Source organism: Peromyscus eremicus, chromosome 5 (genome assembly GCF_949786415.1).
Source record: "Peromyscus eremicus chromosome 5, PerEre_H2_v1, whole genome shotgun sequence".
NCBI classification, from domain to species: domain Eukaryota; kingdom Metazoa; phylum Chordata; class Mammalia; order Rodentia; family Cricetidae; genus Peromyscus; species Peromyscus eremicus.
In genome coordinates this window covers 41102470-41115010 of record NC_081420.1, presented here as the reverse complement: position 1 = coordinate 41115010, position 12541 = coordinate 41102470, and the positions used below count along the sequence as shown (strand labels likewise).

General features: G+C 39.0%; 1 protein-coding gene across 1 annotated transcript in view; it reads left to right on the top strand.

Annotated features, from left to right (window-relative positions):
* Aoah (acyloxyacyl hydrolase) overlaps nt 1–12541 on the top strand; it is a 209211-nt gene that overhangs the window by 148284 nt on the left and 48386 nt on the right. The window contains exon 13 of the mRNA XM_059262392.1: nt 9948–10030. Within this exon, the coding sequence (XP_059118375.1) occupies nt 9948–10030 (83 nt within the window). The remainder of the gene's footprint in view (nt 1–9947; nt 10031–12541) is intronic.

Below are 12541 nucleotides of genomic sequence, written 5' to 3'. Positions count from 1 at the left end.
TGACAAGGATGACATAGAATCTCGGAAGATATTTTTCTTCCTTCCTTCCTTCTGCCCTTCCTTCCTTTCTCTTTTGCATTCCTCTGATGGCTTGTGAGGTTGGTATTTTTTCATGTATTTATTGGCCATTGTACTTCATATTTTGAGAACTGCCTGCTCACCTCGTTAGCCCCTTTATTGATTAGACTGTTTAACTTCTTGATATTTAATTTTTTATTTCTTTATATATTCTGTATGTTAATCCTCTGTGGTGTATACATAGCAAATATTTTTCTTCTATTATGTAGGATATCTCTTCACCTGGCTATTTGTTTCTTTTGCTGAGTATTATATGTATTTTCTAAAAGAATCATAATTCAAGCAAGCTTTAGGAATGCTAGTTTAAATAAATGGAAACATATTCATTGTCTGTGGGGCATTTAATATGCCCAAACCCTCTGTGTTTCTTTAAAATAATCATTATTATCTTGGTCTGTTTTGCTGCTGTTATGACATATTTCCTAAATGTATTTAAGTGAACTTGGGACTGTGTGTGTGTTTAAGAGAAAGATGCTTCTTAAGAAGCTGATGCTTTGTGGAGCATCCTCTAAGAAACACTGTCAGGTTAAAACAGTCTCTTCTTTCTCACTGAGGTTCGTAAGCACCCACACTTTCAATGCAGTTTTATCACGTTTTAGTGATCTCACTAACATGATGGCCTAAATCATTTAACTGTCAGGCTGAGAAAAGCCAGGATGAAGAGAATTGTAACTTCTCTAACCTATAGAGCAGCAGCAGAGGAAATGTTACTGAGTGGTTAATCTAACAGGTATGTTGTCTTTCTGAGTCCAGTAGCTTGTGAATATTGAATACAAGGCCTATGGAGTCTACTCCCATGTACAAACTCAAATGTATCCTATAGTTACCCCTCTCCCTATAGAATAAATTACCCCATTGCCAGTCTCCCTGATTACTCAACAAGTCATAATCTTCATGTCTACTACCCTCCAAGGTTGAATCTTGGTGGCTCTGTGACTGAGTGAATGAAGAGTCTGGGATGTAGCCAGGATCAAAGGAAAAGAAATACTTTCCTAGTAGAAAAGCCCCTCCCCATGATACAGCCAGCATGGTCTCCAAGTTATCCAGCTTTGTTGGAGTTCACTCCTCTGCCATAGCCTTCACATCAAACATCACCCTTTATCTCTTCCTGAGTCTGTTCCTAGCCTTCTCAGTCATGTCTGGGACTTTTTCCCCACGATTTAATTGAATATGATCTCGAAACTTACATCCAAACTATTTGTGTTTCTGGAGAGAATAAAAAATAGCCCAAGACTACCTGTCTCCTGGCAGCTGCAAAGCTCCTTCAGTCCCTGTGAGAGCCAGTCCTCAGGCAGAAGACTTCCAGGTCAGTTCCAGCTCAATTCATCCAAGTCCTGTGTCCAAAGTGTGTGGTGTCTTCAGCAATGGGGTCTACCTTCAAGTTCTGGAAAGTGACCACGGGCGATGGCAATAGCCTATATTGTTGGGAAGACTCCTGTCTTCCTCTGAGCAACAGTTGCTCAATGGGAGGTTTCACGTGCCTGTGACTGGGGGGTTGTTAGATAGTGCATAGCTCTTGGTTCTGCCCATCTGTAAAGCCTACAAAATTATAAAATTTCCATAAATGTGAAATTTCAAATGGCCCCACCCACCCCTGGATTACAAAGCTACAGGTGATGAATGGCTGCCAAGGGAGAGAGAATCAGTTTTCTCCAGGGATGAGCCATCGTAGAGGCCGTGCAATCTCAAGAGCTCAGTGATGGGCACGTGTACATACAAGCAATGCCAAATGGACTCAGTGTGCTGCATGTGTGTGTGTGTGTGTGTGTGTGTGTGTGTGTGTGTGTACACATATATTATTTATACATACTTTTTATGTATTTTTACAATACAATAATTAAAGAAGAGATCATGAATTTGGAAAGAGGTAGGGGCCGCAGGAGGAGCTGAAGTGGGGAGAGGCAGGAGAGATACAGAGGCAGTGCTCATATATGAATTTTTCAAAAAAAAATGTAATGCATAAAAAAGTTGACCAGGACATAACAAATGACTATTGTTTGAAGCTCAGCACATTTGATTCATCATGACCTCAGCTAACACTTTTGGAAAGTTGTTCTTGTCCTGCTCTAAGTAGTGCTACTTAAGTCAATACAAGATCATTTTTCAAACATAAATCTGTCCTAGCTACATTATTCTTGAAGCTCATTCTTGAGTTTACTTTGTTTTGCTTGATTTTCTTAATAAAATATTTCATATGATGTATTTTGATCACGTCTTCCTCTCCCCCAACTCCTCCCAGATTCTTCCCACCTCCCTACTCACCCAACTTTATATGTATTCTGTCTGTCTGTCTCTCTCTCAAAAATAAAGAAACCAAGAAACAAAGAAACAAAATAAAGCAAAACAAAATAAAAAAACTACACAAAACTGAAAATCAAAATTAGCTGGCAAAAGATCAGCAAGACAAAAAAAAAAATACCAAAACAAATGAAAATGAAACAAAAAGTCCACAAAAATACTATTGAGTTTGTTTTGTGTTGGCCAACCACTCCTGGGCACTGGGACTGGCCTGGAGTGTGGTTGGTGTACCCAGTGACATTCATTGGAGAAAACTGAGAACAGTCCTTGTAGTCCAGCCTCATCAAGGTTAGCACCCTAGAATTCTCAAATTGTCTCACTGATGCAAGTTCAATTCTCCCTGCATAAAGAAAACTCCCCTATCAGCAATTTTAACTTGCAGGCATCTCAGAATATTGCTTTTACCCGAACCCCTCCATACTGTCAAGATTCTTGGGAAATTCAATTCCTAAAATTTATGAGGGAAATCATTAGAATGGCTATGAAACAAGACAGTACCGCTGATTATTTAAAATACTCCCGGCACTTAGTGTAAAATTTTAATCCTAAAATTATAGATGCTGCTTTTAGTCAAAAATGTTAATGAATCTATCAGTGATTGGCAAAGATATCTATATTCTTATAATGAATCGTACAGATGACTGTGTCTCTAAGACTAATAGCCACATTATTTACTCTCCATGAGCTGAGCATGGCCTGAGCAAAACAATATTTCAGTACATAAATTTCATTTTTAGAATTATTAAAAATATATTTATGACTAAACGTTGGTAACAATTACTTTCCCGAAGAAAATAAGCATTCTTTATTGACCGTGAAATTATTTTAGCATTGAACTCACATCTAATGTCCACTTCCCATATGTTTTCACAAAATATAATAAAGTAGTCAAAGCAGAGGGCATAAACCACACAGAACTCATTTCAGGCTTCTGACTGAGTGAGCAGCCCAAAAACAAGCACTTTCCTCTCTCCCTGGGAAGCTTTCCACGAAGAACAGTAAATGAATTCATCCACAAAGACAAAGACAGTAGGAAGAATCAACAGCCAGAGACTGTGGGCAGCCAGAAAGAAACATAACAAATAGGGAACTGATTCGGAAGCCCCGCATCCCAAGCTGGTGAGAGGGGATGTCAGGCAGCAACCTCAGTTTACACTGTAAGACCCATCAGGACTGGAGGATTATCTGTACAGGGTGTCTGTGAAAAGGAAGGTGAAGGCTAAAAGCAGAAATACTGGTGTTCAGATGACTGAAAATGCAGCTTTTCTAATCCCTTAACTACACAGGTGGGCAACTGTGCTACCTAGGAGAAGACTGGAGCTTTGTCCTTCAGAGAGGCCAAGGTCAACAGCCTCTGGACTGGGAGAATCCATCTCCACTCAACCCTGGTGTCAGCAATCCAGCATGTAATCTCATGACTACAGACTAGACAAACCTTCCCAAGAAATGTGAACAGACCTAGAGCAGAGTCCAAAGCCACTAAGAGCCAGTGTTCTCATTTCGTCTCTGGTACTGTGATAAAATACCCCGGCAACAAGCAATTTAGCAGAGAAAGGGTTCATGTTGCCGGTAGTTCAAGTTCCCACCTGTGGGAAAGATAGGGTGACAGGAACTTGGAGTGGCTTGTCACACCACAGCCACAGTCAAGAGTAGAGAGAAACAAATGCCCACAGAGTACTGCTTGTTTGATTTCTCTACTCTTAGATAGCTCAAGACCTTCTGTCTAGAGAATAGTGCCACCCACAATGGCTGAGTCTTCCCACATCGCACTGTGTAACTGCAGTGCCTAGGGAGGCCAGAAAAGGGCATCAAATCCTCTGGAACTGGAATTACAGAAGGTTGTATACTGCCATGCACATTCTAGAAACTGAACCCAGGTCCTCTAAGAGCAATCAGTGCTTTTATCTAGCAAGCCGTATCTCTAGCACCAGAAAGCCTTTTTTTAAATTGATAATAGATGCTTCTCTCATCCAATCCATCCTGACCACAGTTTCCCCTTCTTCCACCACTCCCAGCTAACCCCTACCTCCCCTCTCCCCCAGATCCACTCCTCCTTTGCTTGCTACAAAAAAACCTCTACTATCATACTTGGAAAAATAACTACAATAATAGCTATAATTAACATCTTCAGAAAGATAAGATACTACAGCCCTAAAATGAGAACATATAAAATTAAATGACTATTTAGTAACCAAACTACTTTCAAATTATGCCAGTAACATTATTTTATAGAAGGATTGGAAGATGAGGTTAAGAATACAGTCCTTTAAAAATGCAAAAAAAAAATGCAAAGAGATAAAAATAGGTCAGAAAAAAACTAGGAGAGTTGGAAGACCAGTTCAGATGAACCATTATCTAAATGATAGTTCTAGGAGGGACAAAATGACATGGGAATATCATCTTTGAAATAATTCAAGAATATATCTCAGAACTGCATAACATGAATCTCTAAGTTGAAAGGTCTTTTGAATGTCTGACACTGTAAATGGAAAGAAATCCGCACCAAGTCTGCCTTCCAAACACTTCAGAACAGTTGGAACAAAGTGATACTCCAGATTTCTAAAACACCAAGGCACAATGGCTTCAACTCTGTGCCAGTGGGCCAGAAACTCATGTACAAATACCTTCAACCATCTAAGGAAAATTATCATAATCTACAACTTTATTAGCATCTGTTCTAAGTATCTATCATATGACTAAGTACTCTACACTTAGTGGTTTAAAACAAGTATTTTTGTTGGAAGGGTTAGGAATTCAAGTAGAGCTTAGCTGGCCAGTTTTTTGTATCTATACAATGATGATCTTGGATGCTTAGTAGGATACACCAAATGGTTATGGTGGGAAGAAAGATCCAAGACAGCTTCATTTGTATGACCCAAGTTCAACTAGGTTCTCCCTTTTCTTCCACACAGAGCTCTTTTTATAGACTTCATTTTTTATAATAAATTTTTTAAATTATAATTACATAATTTCCTCCCTTCAGTTCCTCCTGCCAACCCCTCTTAGGTACCTCACCTTGTTCTCTTTCAAATTCATTGTCTCTTTTTCTTCAATTATTATTACATATATACCTAAGTGCATAAATACAACCTATTTCATCTGTATCAGACTACCTGCCTGCATGTGATCTCATGGTTGACCTCTTGGTATTGGATAACCAATTGGAGTGCTCTTCCTTGGGGAAGAATATTTATCTTCATCTCAGCATTCCCCAGGTGCCTATAGTTCTTTGTCTAGGATTGAGGTCCCACAAGATTTCCTCCAGCCACGTTAGCACAACCATGCATGTTATTGTTGGTCGGGTCTTGTTTAGGCTGCCATGTTGATGAGAGTTCATGAGTGTGGCCTCTCCAACATTTTTAGGAGACACAATCTCACAGCAAACTTCCTATTTTTCTGCCTCTTACAATCTTTCTACTCCTCTTCTACAGTGTTCAAGCCTTAGGTGCAAGAATCATGTTACAGATATATCAGCAGGAACTGGGTACCACATGAACTCTTGTTTTCTTAATTTTGACTAGTTGTGCCTTTCTATAAAGTCTCCATCTGTTGAAAAGAGAAGTTTCTTTGATGAAGGGTAAAAACCTATATATGTGTATAAGAATAAATATTTTGAACATAGTTAGGAATTACGCTGTTTTAGTGAAGTAGTGATTATAGATTCTCTTCCAAGATCTATGACTTCATTACCCTGTGTTCCAGTACCAGACATGCATGGCTTCTCTCATGTTAAGCAGACATTAAAAGACCTTAGAAAGTTGTGGCTACCACCAAGTTATGCATGCCACTACTGTGCCCTTAGGTTTATCATGCCATGCTGTGGAATATTTGTTGTGGTTCACATACATCATAGTTAAATAAGAGTATTGGTTGACTCCCTCACTTAGAAGATTATATGGCAACATCTGGTACCACAAAAGCTGGTATTCACAAAGGAGTCTTTAAAGTCAGATCCAGCTCAGGTCATCTGGGTCTCATATCTGAAAAGTAGATGTCTTCAGCAATAAGGACTTACCTTTTACCTCTGGGAGGCAACCAAAGGCAACAGTAATAATCTGTATTATTTGGGGAGTCTCTTGGACAACTTTGACAAATAACTCAAAAGAGATCTTCTTCTGCCTGGTGTTTGGATTAAGGGGAGAATTGTAAGCCCAGATGGAATATTTCATTTAAACTGTATATGTACATGTAGAAACAGATTTATAGGTATTATATCCAATTTTAGGTAGATCGTAGTATGATTGTCTGTGACTTTCTTTTAGATATCCTTACTATTATTTTACTTTCCTTCTGTATTCATCTCTCTCTCTTCTTCCCCAACTAAAGTACCACCCTCATTTTCCTTAATTCCTCCTTCAAGTCAGTTACACCTTGCTATTCCCCTCTCTATCGCTCTCCCCCAATACATGGTCCCCTTATACTTTCCAGGCTTCTGCAATTAATCCAGGATGTATACTCCCTCAGATGAGAGAGACCATGCACTGTTTGTCTTTCTGGGTCTTGGTTACCTCACTCAGTGTGATTTTTTTCTAGCTTCATCCATTTACCTGAAAATTTCAGTTTTCTTTACAAATGAATAATATTCCACAGTGTTGATGTACCACACTTTCATTACCCATTCATCAGCTGAAGGACATTTCAGTTGTTTCTATTTCTAAGTTATCATGAATAGAGCAGCAATGAACATAGCTGGCAAGTATGTGTGGAGCAGGATATCAAGTCCCCTAGGCATATGCTGAGGAGATTTTGATTGGCATTATATTAAATCTATAAATGAACTTTGGTATAATGGTAATTTCCACAATATTAATTCTACCAATCCATGGGTATGGGACATCTTTCCATTTCCTAGTGTCTTTCTCTATCTTTTTCCTCAGGTAATTGAAGTTGCCATTGTAGAGATCTTTTGCCTTCTTCATTGGGTTCGTTCCTAGATATATTATTTTCTTTGAGGCTATTGTGATTAAAGCATGTCCAGGATCTCCTTCTCTGTGTGTTTGTTGGTAGTATAGAAAAGCTGTTGATTTGTGCAAGTTGATTCTGTGCCTTGCCAGGCTGAAGAAATTGTGTATAATTTCATAGATGATGAAAAAAAGCTTTTTGGTAGAACTTTTGTGATCTCTTAGGAATACTATCATGTCATCTGAAAATAGGGATAGTTTGACTTCTCCTATTTATATTCCTTGGATTTTCTTCACTTGTCCCTCTGCTCCAGCTTGTGCTTTGAGTACAATGTTGAAAAGGCCTGGAGAGTGGACAGCCCTGTCTCCTTTCAGATTTCCGTGGAACTGTTTGAGTTTTTCACTGTTAAGGATGGTGTGGGCTATCCGTTTGTCACATGTATCTTTTGTTATGTTGAGGAATGTTCCCTCCAGTCCTGTTCTCTCTGGAATTTTTATTATGAAGGCATATTGACTTTTGTCAAAGGCTCTTCTACAGTTATTGAGATGATCATATGATTTTTGTGTTTCAATCCACTTTGTGGTTTATTACATTTAATGATTTTAGTATGTTGAGCCATCCCTGCATCTCCAGGATAAAGTCTCCTTGGTTATGATGGATAGTACTTCTGATGTATGTTTGCATTCAATTTGCAAGGTTCTATTGAGTATTGTTGAATAAATGTTCATCAGAGATGTTGACCTGTAATTTGAAGAGGTTTTCTGTTGTTGTTATTGTTTTGGTTTTTTTTTTTTTTGTGTGTGTGTGATGGTGGTAAGGCTGTGGGATGGTCTATATGTGCTCTGATTGGTCAATAAAAAAACACTGATTGGCCAGTGGCCAGGCAGGAAGTATAGGCGGGACTAACAGAGAGGAGAATTGAGAGAACAGGAAGGAAGAGGGAGACACTGCCAGCTGTCACCATGACAAGCAGCGTGTGAAGATGCTGGTAAGTCACAAGCCACATGGCAAGGTATAGATTTATAGAAATGGGTTAATTTAAGATGTAAGAACTAGATAGTTAGAAGCCTGAGCCATTAGGCCAAACAGTTTAAATAATATAAGTATCTGTGTGTTTATTATAAGTGGGCTGTCGGACTGCTGGGGCTTAGTGGGACCCGGAGAGAAAACTCTAGCTACAGGTAATGATTGTTTTTTGTTGTTGTTTGGTTGGTTTTTTGTTGTTGTTGTTGTTTTGGTGAGAGGTGGGGAGGTAGTGTCTTCACCTGTTGGTCTTTGTGGGTTTTTTTTGTATTGGCCTAAAACTGGCTTCATAAGAGTTTGAGACTGCTCCTTCTGTTTCTTTTCTTTTTTTTTCTTTTTTTGAAAGTTCAAGAAGAATTGTTTGTAGGTCTTCCTGAATGCTACTTCCAATGTATCCTCAAAGTCCAAACATGATTCATATTTACATTTCTGAAGGATTTCAGACAGTTGCCAAGTACTATAATACAATGAGTATGATTTCCATAATGTTTGAAAATAAAGGATGATTCTATGTAAGGCTGTTAAATATGAATTTATGAAAATGGAGATGCATTTTAAGAGTAATGGAATATTTATGAGTTAAATTATCATTCATTAGTTTATATACAGTCTTGTTTCAAAAGGAATTTTAGGAAGTCTATAAAAGTACAGGCAACATAACATTAACTTATATTCCAATTAAATTAAGATCTTGGCAAATAAAACAGAAAATCAAAGATAGTACAAATAGGAGCCAAAAATTAGTTAAAATGTCTGTAATTATAACCCAATACTGGTGTCAAATTTGTCTCCAAGCTATGTGTCCATAATATTAGATTCAGCTCCAAGTCAGAGAGACTTAACATATAGCTTCAAGATAAAACATGAGTTTACTTTCCTCACACAGAAAAGCTCAGAAGCATGCAGTCTAGGACTAAGCTCAACTACACCCAGTCTTCCAGGGACACAGGCTCTTCCAGCTCAACCCTTTGCCTTTCCAAGGTGGACCTTGGACTCCATAGGCCAAGACAGTAACATTCCTATTCTGGGCAGCAGAATGGAGGCAGGGAATGAAGAGAGAAAGGGCAAGAATCACCTTCCAAGTTTTCCCTAATGAAGATGACTAGAAATTGCCACTGTACACTTCTATTGCATCAGCCAGGGCCTAGTGACACAGACAGTCTGGGCACAAAGGAAGCAGGGAGCTAGAGTCATCATTCTATGTGGACATGAGTGCTTCTATAAGGTCTGCAACACACACGTGTATACAGAAGAGAGCAGACCCCAAGGCAAAAGCATCTTGCACAGCCTCACAGCAGCCAAGAAAGGGAATGTGCTCCACCTTCAAATAACAGAATGGTAAAGACAAATGGCTGCTGAAGAAACTGCAGTGACTCCTGGTGGAAAAATTAGAAAGGTGTGGCTTTGCTGGGCTCCATACAAAAGCAAAACTTTGATATCATCAGCAACACCCTTCCCATAAGGGCATACCTTGTATCACAGGACACCAGATAATACGTTAACAGTGTAAAGAAACTATGTCGGCGAAGCTTGGATTTGCTGAATTCGTTTTCATTGTACTTCTAAAATCACTACAGAAATATGTTCCTTTTAATGTCATCATTGAGTATCTTAATATTAAATATATACTTATATATTTGTTTCAGAATTGAAGAAAAATCCATTTACCATCGTTTGAGGAAAAGAAACCATTGCAATCACAGGGATTACCAGAGTATCTCAAAAAATGGTGCGTAGCCTGTCACTTATGCCTTCAACAAAGTACCTGTAAGAATTGACTTTATTTGAGAAGTACCACTAAAGTTAGCATTAGACAACCAGAATACAGTGAGTGTCTCTTCCAACAACACTGCCCTTTCTGAGCACAGTGCTCTGGCCTTCCAGCCATTTACACACAGAAAAGAACAGGATGAAGACAAGGGAATATGAAGGCCTGGTCGGTCACCCAACAGTGAAAACAGTTCTAGTAATTCTCAGCCAAATACAGGGATACATGGCTCAAGAAGCATGACCTACATGAACCTCAGTTAAACAAGGGCAAACCAAGGTCACTGCAAAAGCTCTACTCTGTCCAGTACTGCATTCTCCCACATTTCTGCAGAGGTTGGAGTTTTAAGCTTCACTCGTGGGAGTCTCTACCCTCCACATTGGACTAGGAGGTGGTGTACTGCTTCAACATGTTCACAAGACCCTGATTTAATAAGTCACAGCCTGGCTAATGCCATGAGTTACCACCACTCACTGATTGAAGATGTGGAGTTGTCCAAGAAGCATAGGTTTTAACTAACTGTGTTACCTACAAATAACGTATTTCTTAAAATAAGTATGCTACATGAAATGAATGTCCTACTTTTCTAAGGATGACAAAGATGCTTTAACAATTAATAATAGCTGGCATTTACTGAGCTCCCACCAAATGATGAAAAACATTTCAGTAGATGTATATGTATATGTATTTCAGTTAATCCTTTCCACAATAAACACTGTCAGCAAGTATTATTATATTTCCTCAGAACTAAGATAGCATTGATTACAATCACTCTGGGAGTGTTATGGTAGAAATGGGAAAGAAAACTTACAATGTACACATTGGCTACAGCACTCAACTCAATTACCCAATATGTTAAAACATTTTTCTCAGAATGGGGAAAGTATGAGGCTATCCACATTGCTGCAGCTCAGAAAAAAAAGGAGACATGGACTGGTCAAGAGCTTTGTTCCAGGTCACAGAGATAGCAAGTTACATGACTGAAACCTTCCCACCTTGTCTAACCCCACTCAGACACCAGTGAAGGTCATGCCTCCACTGCCCTGTTATCTGCAATGATCTGTAGAGAAAGGTTAGCCTTGCTCTACATGTGAACACAGCTAGTAGGAGTGGACAATGCACATGGAAGCTGCTTGTGAATCCCCACAGACACAAGCCCTTGCCTGTACTTCTCTGCTTTACTGAGAGACTCAAAGAGCCCCCAGTGCTCCCAAGACTCATTTCCAATACAGACTGGGAAAAGGCAGAAGCTCATATCTATAGAATATTATTCAACTTTCAGGAATTATGTCTAATAGTCTATTTTTTAAACTAGAAAGATAAAATATAGACAAAAGAAAATTAGACTATGAAATTGGATACTATAGCTAATTTTTTTCCACATTTTAAAATAAATGGGAAAAGGCTGTATCTAAGAAAAAAGATTAGTAAGACGTGCCCTAAGACTGTTGTTTGAGAAATTTTGAGTGGTTATTTTTTTTTCCATCCCTCCAACTCTATTTTTCTGAAAGATATTATTTTTTATACAAAACAAAAATAAAACAAAATCCTAGAAAGAAATTGAATCTAGAAAGAACAATGGGATAAAAGTATGCAGTTAAGGCAGGGTGATTGTTAATCCTGAAATCCACAAGAGAGAAACCAGTTCTACAATTCTGTGCCAAATTTAAAGCAAGCTTTAATTAAATACTGGCCAAGAAGATGGACTCTGGCCAGGTCCACCCCTGGGTTCCCAGGGAATGGCCATGAGTCATATTTTTCAGCAAAACCCATAATTCACTGCATTTTTCATCAGGTCCCACCAGGGGCAAGCATACATCCTGACATATTTCCTGTCTGAGTATCTCCTGCCTACATGTGATCAAGCACATCCAGTATAATTGGTTCAAACCAACTTGTTTAGGTGTGAAACCATGTGCCTTGTTGTTTCCCATAAACTACAGCTCCCAGCATTCCAGGAAGCTGTCTTGTCCTTGGGCAAGTGGGGCTTACAAGTAAACTTTGGCTCTTACCGTGATAAGCAGTCTGACTCTTCAAATATGCACAGTATAATAGTCCTCTATGTGTGTGACTTCAGAGCCAACATTTCTATCTTTCTCAAGACCCAGATATGTCAACATCACTTTCCCACCCAAAATCTGATGATCTTTTGTAAACACCATGAAGACCGCCATGAGATACTCCAAAGAGTACCCCTGGCAACAAAGAATAGCCAGTTCTCCTTGTACACTCTGCTGTCTTAACAGCATGCATTCCTTTAAAATCCAGGTTGTCCACAGCAAAAGGCAAGGGTAGGTACAAGGAAGGATTCATCACAAAGAAAGGCATGGTGAATTCAGTGCAAAGCCTCAGCTTCTGTCAGTCCAGCAAACAGAAGCTGGAGAGGAGGGGAGATTTCTTTTTCTTCAGTTTACATTCCTCAGAATTATACAAATGTTCACCTTGTCTAGCTTTATTGCTTCTTTGAATACG